Consider the following 13,638-nt stretch of genomic DNA (forward strand, 5'->3'; position numbering starts at 1 on the left):
TGTGTGTCTGTGTGTGTGTGTGTCTCTGTGCATGTCTCTGTGTGTCTGTCTGTGTCTGTCTGTGTCTCTGTCTGTGTATGCACGCCTGCGTGTGTCTCATTTAAAGGGTTTTTAAAGAGGCGCCTTTGGCGGTGGAGGGGGATCAGGGGGTAGGAACACAGCGTGGGCGGAACGTTCGGGGCGGTGCGGCAGTTTCCGGGGGAGCGATAGGGTGCGCGGCGCCGCCCGGAGTGAAGCCGCGCTGCACACAGGCGGGAGAGGATGGAGCCGGTGGCTGGCCCGGGCTGGAGTGGCATTTGCCCGGCGACGGGGGGCGAGGGGAGCACCGATTCGGGTCAGGACTGCTCCGCGGCCGGGAGAGCCGTGCGGGCGCAGGGCAGCTGGTCGGGGGCGGCTGGCTGCAACTGGATCACGATTCACCCCGCGGTAGGCCGGGACGGGGGTCCCTTGCTCTGTCGGGGTCTCGCTTTCCCACCCCGACCCCTCAGGATTCCGCCCTAGCGGCTCTCGACGTGCACGGGGGGTCCCCCCAGAAGGGTTCTGCCCTTGGGGAGATGCCAATATATTATATTGGGTGTATCGAGGGGGACTTCGGCCTGTAGGGTGGGTAGTTGGGGGATGCCACTGCCAGCAGGGGTGGAGGTTCTAAATCGTGGAATCCCAGCTGGGAATCGTAAATGCCTTAAACTTCGACTTCATCTTAATTTTTACCACACCGAAAATATGGAGGTGTTTTATTTGGCCATCGTCTTGTGTTGATGTGTTGTAGCAAAAATAGATAAAATTATCTACCCCCAAAATAGGTAAAATTCCACAAAGTTAATGCTGTTCCAGAAATAGTTGTGATTCCTCTTGTGTTTGTTTATTTTGCTTGCTTTTCTTATGTGCAAAAATATGGGGAATGCGGAAAAAAGGAGCTTTTGAGATACTTAGGAACTTTACTTTTAGGAAACAAGTCTGCTTTTTGATTGCCTTAAAACTGGTTTGAAACTCCAGTGGCACCGCTGGCTATAGAGGTGATGTGTGCATTCTTAGTATAACTTGTGCCTTCCTTTGTCAATGTTCCTCTTTGTGTCTCAGTTCACAGAAATGATGGCACTTGATGTATCTGATAGCACTCAAGTCTACGCTGCATTTTTGGTGTACCTGGACCTCTTAGAAGGTAAATCGGGGAAGAGACTGTATCCTAAGAAATGTCTCTGCCCTTAGGAGCTGTTAAATTAAATTAATTGTTTGCACTGGGACAGGACCTTTCCTTACAAAGTTCTTGGTGCCCATTTTGAGACTTTTTGTACTGAAAGTTTCTATTCTCTGCCTTCCTGGAGCCTGTGCAAAGATGAGGGCCCATGTCATCCAGAAGTTGCAGGGAAAAGGCAGTCAGCATGAAAAAAAAAGTGAAAGAGGATTAGGGGAACGAAAAGGAGTGTAGGAAAATGAAGTGACAAGTTCAGTGGTTGAGCTTGTAATAGTTCTCACTTGTAGATTAATGTGAAGTTACTCAATCATAGTGTTTCACAAAAGTCACCATTTAGCAAATGGCTACTGTGTGCTGGCCTGTTTTCTGGAAAGGCCAATGATTCCTGTAGCAAAGAAGATCATTTGTAAGTGTGGTAGCAGTAATTTATAACCATTGTAGTAATGTTATGTAACAATATAGTAATTTATAATAAATTGTAGGTGTTGTGCTTAGGGCCATGGCTTGGTGGAGGGGCTGGCAGTGTCAAATCAGTGGTGGGACTCCATGATCTTGGAGGGCTTTTCTCACCCAAATGGTCCTGTGAAATCCAGTGTAGTCTTCTGGTGTCTACTCAGAATGGAGCAGAGTTATGTGATACATAAAACTTCTGCCTGGCTTCTTCCAAGTTGGCTTTGTTGAAAAGGGACTGTGAATAGGCAGCCAGCCAGCCTAAGAAAAATTTTTCAGTTTTGCTTGGAGCCTGGCGCTTCTCAAGGTCAGGGAAGGCAGGGATTTTACAGTCCAGAAATTGCTGCATCTGTTGCTGTTACACCTCTGAAGGAAATGCCTTAATAGTCTTTAAAAGATTTCTGTAGTTCTGTTATCCCTTCAAGCAGGAGATTAGAACTGTGTGTGATTGCTAACCATGCTTTTAGCACCCTGCTGCTTCATAGTTCAGGGTGTCGATGAAGTCCAAATTTGAGTTACAGTGCTTCAGATGACAAAAGCTGCATGGTTTTACCTTATTTTTGCCTTTTGTAGAATAGTTTTGTCCGCCAGATTGCTGTTCGCCATCCATCAGTGCAACTCGAGCCAGCAGGCTGGTCCTGCTCCATGGATTTCTTTAGCAGGATTGCTTCTCAGGAGGGGAATTTGGCAGATGAGTGGAGTTTTCCTGTGAAGAGAGGGAGGGAAACAAAACTTTAGATATTAACTTAGATACTGCATTTATTATTTGAGTGATTAAAACTTGAGTTTTGTGTTCTGCCCTTCTCATCTCCAATGAACATTTCTAGGGAGGAACTGGCATGAGGTGCAGCCTGTGGGAGTGGAAGAGCTGCAGCTGGTGTGTTTGCATGCCCGTGCCAAGGAGCAGGAGGCGCTCCAGGTGATGGTGCCGGTGCCTGCACACATCCTGATCAGCCATGAGAGGTGAGAGCATGCTCAGTGCTTGTCTTGGGTTACCACTGACAGAAAATGGAGCACAGATACATTTTACAGGCTGGTGATGGCTTGGTTAAGTGGGGAAGGAGGAGGAAATAGAGGAATATCAGAGGAAAACAACCTCTCAGCCTATAAGCAGCGTTATTTTGGGTTCTGCAGACACACAGGCAGCTTGGAACGTTAAGGAAACCTCAGCTTTGCATCAGTCTCTGCCTCTCCCTGTCTGGAAGTCGTTACTGGCGGTCAAGCAGAACCTGATGCCCCCTGATAGACACTTCCTGTTGTCTGGAGTTGCATACACAGCTTATGTTTTGAACATTCTTGTGCTGATTTTGTACTCTGGGAAATACACAATGCTTCCTGAGTTGCTGGACTTGAAAGGACCTAAGTGGAAAGAAATCCTCTTGGAGCTGCCCAAGAAGCAGCTTTTTTTTATTGTCAAATTTGTGGATAAGCCTTGTATGGTTTACTTTGCTTTTGTTTTCAAATTATAATTTGGCTACTTTGAATAGGAAACTCCTCTTACTTTATATCTAGAGTCTCATGTGCCTGTGATTTTTGGCTTAATTTCCTCACACATGCAAGAGCAATTCTTCAAGCAGAAGACAGCACAGCCATTGATTTGTTACATTAAAGATACAGCCTAGAAAATTTCCACTTCAGTAGTTTTACAGTCTATTTTTACTGGCCCCTAGAGCAGCCTCAGACACAATTTACTCTGATAAAGGCTGCCTTCTCTGACTGGTGTTTGCTGTATGACTCTGAAGACCTGAACTATTTCAGCAGAATCATATGATTGTACATTTTTCAGTTTCTTCTGTTTCCACTCCTGCTAGGAGCTGGCTCAGGGCTGGCTTTGCAAATCTTACTGTTTTTTGCTGCTTCCTCTTGCTCTGTGGGCAGCAGCCTGACACAGTGGTAGGTAGCTAATTAATTGCACTTACTAGATGTGTGTGTGCACTCTAGGATGTTTTTGCTTTTTATTTTGGGTTTTAGAAGTGACAGATCAATGTCTTGCTAACAGACTTTTATCATAATTTTGCTGTTTGTTGGGTGAGGGGGAAGAAAATTATTTACTAGATATTGATGGGGTTTAGTACTGTTTTTGTGCTGAAAAAATATTGTATTTGCTATTGGTCAATCATTCCTGGGGGCTTGGTGTTGCAGAGAAATATGGCGTGATCTCCATAGCAGAGGAAAGCTGCTGAGAGGCAGCACCTTGCAAGGTGAAATGCTGAGTGTCATCCAGCCTGTCTATAAGTAGAAGGTGTGTGTGTGTGTGAATGAAAGGGACATGCTGCAACTCTCAGCTCAGACAAGATTTTAGGTGGAAATAGAAGGCAGCCAGTGAGGATGTGGGATCTTTGAGGAATTCCACCTACGTGCTGAGCTGTTGTGCTTGGTTAATATAGTGTGTTTCCACCTGGGCTGAAAACTTGGATTCCTGGCATTGGGTAAAGGCTAGGAGTATGTTCTGATTGACTTGTAATGACAGATATTCCACTGCATGCATGTCCTATCTTTTACTGTGTCATTGGATCTTTTCACAAGGAGCCTCTGCACTTGTTTGTTCTGTGGTGATGCTGTTTGCTCTGCCTCTGGCACCGGAGTGTCTGGAATCTGGTACTGGAAGGATGTGTGGTGGAGAGGCAAAGAGTGAATGCATCACATTGATTAAAAGTACAGTTTGTGACTAGGGTTTGCTGCAGAGCAACAACATAGGGTGTATTGTCACTAAAATTAGCTGAATCCCAGGCTGCAGTGCCAGGTATGTCCGTAAAGGCCTGTATGTGTTCAATATCCATGGATGTTGTCAGGCAGGGAGGTTGTATTTGTGTACAGCACTTATATTTGTGGTGTTGAACGTGCATATGCATTTTAGTCAAAGCAGTGCTTTGGGTTTTGTGTTACTTACTAAAAGCAGGGGAGGAGGTATGAGTACAAGTGAATGCAGCTCGCTTAGAGTTGAAAATAAACCCTTGGAAGGATTTGGGATGGTGAAAATGTTCTGTCTCTATTCTGGGCCTGGAATTCTGCTAACTGCAAAAGAAGCCAGTAACAGCAGCATTTATGGGCAGCACTTCCTTGTTTAACTAGTAAGATCTTGGTAGGGTTTGGAAGTGGCACCTTAAAATCAGACTTCCATCTTCATTCTGCTCTGTGTTTTTCTTATTGGTAGAAGAAAGAAAGTGATTCACTAGAAAATAGTGGATTTTAATACTATGTATGTGCTAAAAAAGATCTCACATTTTGCAAATATAAGTCACTGTTGTGGGCTTGGTCTTCCAGAGAAATATAGCAGTGGTTCTCTACTACAAATCCACGTCAGCCAAGCTCTTCCTTCTCAGGTGTCTCATGAAGTTCTCTACTTAGTTGCTACTCAGAAGTGTGTCCTTAAAAGGCCATAGGAAAGTTGCTGTGGAAATTACCAGCAGGACATCTAGGCAAATGACAAATATGAGTGCCTCAATGTTTTTTAGCCTATTACAAAATTTCATCATGTCCAGTTTGAGCATGACAGTTAACTGCTGACGGCAAAAGCTGTTCTCCTTCATAAGCTCACTGTCCGCTTCTGCAGAGCTGGGTGGAAGCTACTTACCCAGCTGTGGCAGGGCAGGGCTGCAGAGGAACCCACCAAATTACAGAATTATGGGCTCTGGAGCAAAGAGTAAATGATCTTACACAGTCTTGAGAAGTGGCTTTGTGCTGTGTATGTTCTTCAGATGAAGACTACTGAATCTTCTGTGAGCAAAGCCCTGGGGAATACAATGCAATTTCTGTCTTGGCTTGCTCTGACCCACACACAGCTGGCTGAGGCTTGGGGAGCCTCTGAATTCAGCAGGCTGAATTCAAGACTCATGCTTGTGGGAGGAGCTTGTAGATGCGTAGGCTGAGGTGTAGTTGCTGCTCACTGTAACACCTTAGTGCATGCCAAGTACCTCGTTTTCAGTACATTCCAGAACTGTGGCTCTCCAGAGTGGAGGAAACAGTCAAATCCTGGGAGTACTGCTTCAGAGCTGGCAGAAATTACTTGCATAAACTAAGCTCAGCAAGCTGGGAGAGCTCACAGTGTTGACAGTTGAATTTTTAGATAGCCTAGAAAGCCTTGATCCTTTAAGGACCAGGGCATTAGGTCCAAGATCTAATAGAAGTGGGCACTGTCTCAGACAAATAACTCTGTCTAAGCAAAACACTGCAGATAAACTGTCAGATTAAATGACATGTCACTGCTCCATTTGTATTTCGTGTACAAGTGTTGTAAATGAAGGATGAAGTTGCCTGAGGTCATGGAGACCTTACAAGTTTGGGAAGGCTTATTCTGTTAAAATGCTAACTTACTTTAGAAAAAAGCGATACATAAATATTTTGTTTTAAAGCTGATAAGCATCCTGGGAAGGAAGTCTGAGGACTGGAATTTACTGTCTTCAAAGTCTGTAGACTGTGAAATAAATCTCACTATAAACTGAAAAATCCTGTTATTTTAAAGCACTGGAAGTCTGACATGCATCTTGCATCCTTGTCACAGTTTTGTTAGTAATCCTTGCTATAAGCATAATTTATTCATGCAGTAAATCACACACTGAAAATGTAATTAGTGGCTCCTAAATGCAAGCTCTTTATTAGTATTTTTAATTTTTTTTTTAATTTAATATTTTAAATGAGATTGCAGTTCCCACAGCAGAGTAGATTATGCAGTACTGTGGTTGAACATCCAGTAGTAAGTGTGTCCTGTAGAACTTTGCAGAACTTTGATATCTCCCTTTTGCGTGGTTTGTCTTGTTTTCTTCTTGAACTTCCATGGAAAAAGATCTTTATATTCCTCAGGGTTTCAATTCCTTCTCTTGGCCAGTGTGGCATGTGATGTTTTATTTGCATTTATTTTTTTCTTTCCATTACAAAAAGTGAGTTTCTTCTAGTGTTCTCTGTTCATGTGTTTTGGGAAAAAATCCCGAGGAAAAGTGGTATGCATTTACACCTTCTCCCAGCCCCATGTGCTCCTTCCCACACACTTCAAGGCATTGGGTTAATGCTGCTGCCTGCCCTGGAGCAGGGTCTGGAGCAGCATTCCTGATGGCAAGCTGTGCTAAAGTTTGCAGTGCTGGCTAAATCCAAGGAATTGTGCTCTCTGGGAGGTTCCTGTGCCTTGGTCCTGACCTAGCCTGGGACAATGGCATGCTCCAATGCCTGGGGTAATGATCTCTGCAGTGGCACAGAGACCAACTTGTGTGCACTCTGCAGCCCTGCCTGGCGAGCAGGGGAGGGAGCTGTTCAGGCTGGCCAAGCCTGCAAGGAATTATTCATCCAAGTATAAAGGGCAGATTGAAAGCCTTTGGCTTTTATGGGATAGAAGGCAGTAGTTCCATTTCAGCTGAGTGGAGCTCTATGAACCTCCATAAAACTGCTCTGAGCTTGCAGAGTGATGCTGCTTCTCAGAGGCATTGCATGGGATGTGTCTCTGAAATGCTCTTTTGTTCATCACAGAACTTGCTGCTTGAATTCTTTATGATTCTGCCCTTGGTTGGTTTTTGCAGAGTCAGTTGAAACCTCAGTGTCACTAGCAGTACATCTGGTTCTTCCTCCCGGACAAAAGGGCAATGTTATTTTGTTAGGAGCAGATATTGGGAAACACAGCACAGATTTCTGATGGGTATTGAGGGCACATAGTGCAAAATTAAGATGGGGGAAGGATGCCACATTCCTCTCTACACTCTGGATGAATTTGTGTAGATTTTCTTGTTTTGCTTTTGGATTTGTTCTATTTTAAAGCTATTAATTGCCACAGTAATAGAAGACCAGGTCAGTTCACTGCCATCATTAAGTTTGATTGCAGCAGTAATGACAGATGCAGGATGACATTGCTAGTGCTATTCCCTTAGCTGCAGTGCTCCTTGCAAATGTTAAGTAAGTTAAACCTGCTTCTATGATTAATTCTTTGGTAGAAAAAGCAATCCCTGCTGACTGGAGATATCTAGGAAGCTTTTTCTAAGCCCTTTTTCTAATGCACAGTGTTTTAGAAATGCCAGCTCTTTGGGCAACAGTGTTTGAGGTGAAGTCCTTTGCATCTTTTGGAGAATGAGGTGAATGTGAGTTTGCTTCCAGGGTGGATAATGAGGGCTTTGTCCTGTTTGCATTTGGCCTGGTGGGAGCAGATCTGTATTTGAGTGAACATGCAGGCACCATGAGGTTTAAGAACTGGGCATTCAAATTACACTGGAAACATTGCACTGCATGATCTCCAACAGATAAGAATTCTTATAAAAAATACTTAGTCTTATTCTACTTATGTGGTTTTTATAAAACTTTAGAGTGTTTCTTGTGGTATCTGTATTCCTCTAAGTTCAGTTGTTTTTCTTTCACAATGCTTTTGTTCAAGAGGTACTTTTTTTGTGTGGGACACCTAAAGCTTCTGTGCTGCCTGTTTTAACATTCCCTGGCTTTTCAACCTGCAGAGGGAGAGGAGGCAAAGGAGTAGTGCAGTGTATTTTAGCTTAGATTTATCACTGTGCATGAAGCAGCACGTTGGATTGTTCTGTGCACCCTTTTGGGGCTCTAGATGTTTGGGGTTTTTTTTACCAGGCAGTCATTGGCATAAATCACAAGGAGGTGGCATGGGTAGCAGTGTCTATCCCTGATATCTGTTAGCAGGCTGAGCCTGTGGGTGAACATGTGCTCAGGTGATGGAGTATCTTGTCTGCTGTCCTTGAGGAGGTGATGAAGTGACACAGTGCATTCTTCCAGCACAGGCTGTACTTGAAACTGTAGTGAAAATGTGCTGAGCTTTTACTGAAACCCTGCAGAACAGCAGGAACTGCTTCTCAGCTGCACCTTTTCTTGTGTCAGGTCTCTCCAATCTGCTGAAAACTGGCTGTGCAGACAGTGGAGTGTGCATGCTGTTATTCCTGTGGAAAAGGAGGACCCAGGGAGAGCCAGGCCATGCCAAAGGTTTGACCCCACAGCTTCTGTGGGGCTCACACTGTTGTAACACAGCTGAGGAACCAAGCCCAAAGTGGTCGTGAGCCCCTTGGTGTCAGTGTTCCATCAGTTATCAGTAGTTCCAGAGTGTGTCCTGACACAGCTGTGACCCAGAGGGAAAGGCTGCTTAGGGTGCTGGGGATTGTAGGTGGTCAAGGCTGTTGGCATTTGCCAGCCTATTGGATGCACTGAATTCCTCTCTTCCACTAATTTTTGACATTTTCAGAAAAGTTAAATCTACTTTTATTTAAGCAAATTCATATTTTATAGTTGTCATCACCTGTATGGTGTAGCAGATTGTACTGGTCACTAAGGAGCTTATTGGTAGCCATTGACTGGGTAATCTAAATCAGCTGGCTCTGTTGGGGGGTGTTACCACATGGGCTTCTTGCCTAGGACTTTATTTCCATCATTGTCTGCCGCTGTTTTGTGAGAAGGGCAGCCTTAATAGCTGTTTTCCTTGAAATCAAAGCTTCTTGCCTTGTTTAGGATGTCAGATGTGCATTCTTTGTATTTCAGAAGGCCACAAACAGTTTATGCTTGCATAATTATTTTTCTATAGACAACATTAGATAAATTAAAAGGATTAAAAAAGCTATACCTTTCCTGCAGTATTTCATCTTCCTGCTCGTGGCAGGCAGCAAGCACCATAAAATCAGAGGTTTCGTGGCTCCTTTGCAATGTCTGCTGATACAGAGGAATGTTGTGAGCAGGCTTGATACAGGGGCTGCTGGGGATGCCTTCAGGGAAGGAGGTCAAGGGATGATGTCTGACACAGATTTCCTGAATTCCAAAGCTTATCCCACTAAAAGATAGCCTCTTTCCACTTTGCGGATGTGCTGCAGTGCACTGTGGCTATTGTGGTATGCATGAATGAGTGTCCTTGTCTTGGGGCTGCCTGTGTGGAGGGACAGGGGAAGAGGAAAAAGAAAACATTTGCAGTTGTCATTCTTCATCTGTGGACAGCAGAGTTAGCAGATCCTCCTGATGCAGTGGCATGTCTTTGTGCTCCTTACATAAACCCTGGAACTCTTGTCTCCTGAAAAGGAAGAATAAATGCAAAGAAATGTCACTAATGTGTTGTCAGGACTGGCTGCTTTTGGGATCATGGGGCATCTTCGAAGTCCTAGTTGCTAAATAGGGGGAAATAGTCTCAGGTGTTTGTACTTGGCACTATAAGAAGAAATGAGTATTAGGAATGTAGATCTAAGGCCTCACTGTTCCATCCCTCCTCCTAATAGACTATGAGGAAAACCTGTGACAGGTATTAAAGAAAATAGGAGGGAGCTTCTGCCCTGGCTGGCAGGTGAATCCAGGCCTCTGCCCGAGTCTACTCTCAGGTACAACGCTGCCCACACTCAACAGAAGTTCTGTTTCTTTGGCTCCCAAGATATCTCTCCTGGGTAGCCGTGCCCTTTAATTTGGCATTTTATCATTAATTCTGTATTGCATTCCCAGGAGAGGGATTAATTTCTGCTGCTTCATGTACAGTTCTTTCCTCATGGGATCTGTGCCACCAGTCTGGCCTTGCCAACTTAGAGCTTTCTCCTGACACTTGGCTGCTGAGGGTGTTGAGGCCCTGGCACAGGTCACCTAGTGAAGCTGTGGCAGCCCCATCCCTGGAAGTGTCCAAGGCCTGGTTGGACAGGGCTTGGAGGAAACTGGGATAATGTCCCTGCCCATGGATGTAACTGGCTGAGCTTTAAGGTCCCCTCCAACCCAAATAATTTCATGATTCTGCATGAGACAATTGGATTCTTGCTCCCTGCTTGTGTCAGGAAGGACATCTGTAATTTTTTCACAGGCTCTTGTCCCCTGCCAGGGTTTTGGCAGGACACTGTGGTGCTGGGGGTACCTTTGCACAGGGGCTGGAAGTGACAGGAGCTGGAGGTGCTAAGCACAGAGTAAGTTAACCACCAAGTAAATGTGCAGACAGAGGCACTGCTGAGGTGGCAGTGAGCACGGGAGTAGATGTCCCATTACCTGAAGGAGTCTCTTACAGTGTCTGTCTCTCCTCTGCCAGTGGCCAGCACAGTCTCTCTCATCTTATTTGCTGTGTTAGGAGATGTGCTTATGTGGGAGGGCTAGGATGGGGCTTTTCTCAGCTGTGGTATCTCTGTTGCATGAAGTAACTAACTGTTGCTTTGCTTTGCTATGTGTCTAGGCCAGTGGTGCAGGCAGGAGGAAGGGCTCTCCTGAATTTACCAGGCTAGATTATGCACAGCTCAGAACACAGATGCATCCTTAAGAAGGTCATGAGCTTAACAGCAAGGCTTTCCAGGCTGCTGCTCATTCTCTGCTGGGTTCCATTTGGCTTTTATTAGAGGACCAAAGAGGGAAGATGGTGATTGAAGCCTGAAAGCTGGTGCCTTTAGAGAGAGCCTTGTTTTCAGCTGCAATGCCCGGCCTCAAAGCTGCCTGTACTCTGCTGGATGAGCTCTCCAGGGTGCATGAAGCCAGGACTGGTTTTTCCTGGTGCACAGTTGAACTCCCCCTGGAATGTAACCTGTCCCAGCAATCTCAGAGGAGCCCTCTTGCACCTGACATGTGGGGGAAGGAGGAAGCTCCCTGTTGGAATGTTCTGTGGGAAGTGTTACTGTTCTGTCTCCCATCACCAGACTCCTTCAGAACTTGCTCCTCAGTCAGACCAGGAATCCAGGGATTCCAGGGATCAGTGTTGTCCTGAGCTCTGAACCGAAAAGTAACTGGCATGTTACTCCTAAAATAAGCTAAATAGGAAAAATTGCATAACTTTGTCTTGAGCTTTTAAGGAAGACATTATTTGGGCTGACTGTTCTGAAGAAGAACATTAGTCTTGTGGCTTCTAGTCTAGACAGGGAGGTAGAGAAACCTGGCTTGGGCTCCTGGGCCTTCCACAGTCTGGCAGAGACCTGTGGCACAGGGACTGGAAGACTTACCTCTGCAAATGGAACAAGTCTTAATTATTCAGTTCTCCAACTGAACACCAGGTGTTATTTAATTATATTTCTTATATAAGTCTTATATAATTATATAAGTCTACTGAAAACAGGGCCAGTAGAGATTGCCATGCTAGGATTGTGGTGGATGAGGCACATGCACACAAGTGCACATAAACAAAGCTTAGAAGCATGTGTTGAGCCATTTCCAGCAGAGATGTGTGTAATTGATCCTGTTATTTTCTTTTGTTGCTTGATTACACAGCTTTAGATTTTTATTAGAGCAGATACTGTGCTCACTTTAGTGAAGACAAGTTTGCAGAGTGAAAATAGGCTGAATAAAAATGACGCTGTTCTACCTTTGTGCCATCATAGGTGGTTGTGCACTCCTTTCTAAGTGATTTTTTTTCCTCTCCTAGGTTAAGGGAAATACTGAAGAAAGCCTCTCTCCCTGCAGAGGATCCCGGCACCCTGGTGTCAGTTACCTTGGCTATAGTTGAGACAGACTCCACAATAGTCTACTATAAAATGACTGATGGCTTTGTAATGCCAGATCCTCCTGATGATACCGAAGATGTGGATAATAAACAGTGGAGGAAGAAAAGAAAGAAACTTTTCAAATGATGGGGACAGAGAAAACAAAACGTTTCTTTAACTTCTGTGCTCAAGCCCAAACAAATGTAGGAATTGATCTGAATAAGTGGTATGCTAAAGTCTGCCTTGGCATATCAAGGATGCATTCAGGGAGAACAGAGGCTTGTGCAACTGCACTGTGATGAAATGCCATTTGAGGTATGTAGTAGGTCATGCTTTGACATAGATCAGTCCTGGCTAATAAATACACTTGGGAAGTGTTTACAAAGCCTGTGTTCCCTCTCTGTCTGGTCAGGTATATAACAGAATAAACACATCCTTACCCATACTGTAAATACTGGTTGCAGGTAAGTTTGAAGGGCTTGTGGTAGGACTGAAGGTTTTTATAGTTTACAGAGTGTCTTTGTCTTAGCCCTGTCAGAAGCAGTTATGCTGCCCCCCAGGTTACATTTCTTAACGTTGCTTTCTTCCTTCTGCTTTTGGAGAAAAGGCTCTTCCACAGAAATACCTTATTTTAATTTTTTTCCCTGCAGAAGGAAACTGATTATAGCAGCACCAGAGGCAACTAAAACACCAAAGTATGTCACCATCTATGCTGTAAGAGCAGACTAGTTACCTGTTTCAGGTACCAACCAGGTTTCAAAGTCATGGTTACAAAGCCATTGTCATTCCTAGGATTTATTTTATTATATCTTTGGACATACCTTTTGCATATTGAAAGTGATTGCCCAGGAGGTGCTTCAGCTTGGAGTTAAGAGGAAAACACCTGATTTTTAGTTTCTTCTGCAGGAATTTTCTGCATCTTTTGCATGAAGATCTCCAGAGTTCCCTGGGAATCAAATAACAACCGAGAACAGTTTCTTGAACACAGGATTGTCTGTGTGACAGCTGTGTGGCCAAGGATCACACATTCAGAAGGTGAAACACAAGAGGTTTTTTTTCTTGCATGGGTAGAAGAATGGGAGAGAATCCGAAAAAACAAGCTGGGAAATGAAAGACCATTTAAGCTTTCCTATCCCTGGGACTAGAATGGGTATTTCTATGGCTGTGGAGCTTGATGCTAGTTTGGCCAAATGTGCTGGGAGGCAGAATGATCCCACAGGGAGTCCTGCACATCCTTGGAGGAGGTGTGTCACTGTCACAGAGCTCTACAGGACACCCTTATCCCAGTACAGCCAGAGGAGACTCGGGGTCTGTGGGTTTCAGTCATGGAAAAAAGAGTTTTTCTTTGCCTTTCTCAGCATTGCTCCCCTTGTGGAGGAAACCCTTATTTTACTTTGGTCTGATGCTGTCCTGCCTTGAAGGAGTCCCTGTATGCTGACTCCTGCCATGCTGTGTGTGAACTTGACGTTGATATTTCCTGGGATCCATGGCTTATTCCATAATGTCAGTGTTACACCTGACTAGGCTACCTGCCACCAGGTAAATTGTCCTTTTTACAAGCTGGGAAGTACTTAATCCCCGCAGGAAAAGAGCTGGTTTGTGTGAAAAAGGCTGTAACAGATGTGGCATGTGGCAGATTTGGTATTTAAG

General features: G+C 44.6%; 1 protein-coding gene across 1 annotated transcript; it reads left to right on the plus strand.

Annotated features, from left to right (window-relative positions):
* The first annotated feature begins 219 nt into the window (after positions 1-219).
* TSEN15 (tRNA splicing endonuclease subunit 15) lies at positions 220-12,391 on the plus strand. Its single transcript, XM_058843378.1, has 4 exons — positions 220-426; positions 1,081-1,162; positions 2,473-2,608; positions 11,931-12,391. Exons 1-4 carry the CDS (start codon positions 262-264, stop codon positions 12,133-12,135), a joined length of 588 nt encoding a protein of 195 aa, XP_058699361.1. The 5' UTR covers positions 220-261; the 3' UTR covers positions 12,136-12,391.
* The last annotated feature ends 1,247 nt before the right edge of the window (positions 12,392-13,638 follow it).

The sequence above is a fragment of the Poecile atricapillus genome, chromosome 7, assembly GCF_030490865.1.
Source record: "Poecile atricapillus isolate bPoeAtr1 chromosome 7, bPoeAtr1.hap1, whole genome shotgun sequence".
NCBI lineage: Eukaryota > Metazoa > Chordata > Aves > Passeriformes > Paridae > Poecile > Poecile atricapillus.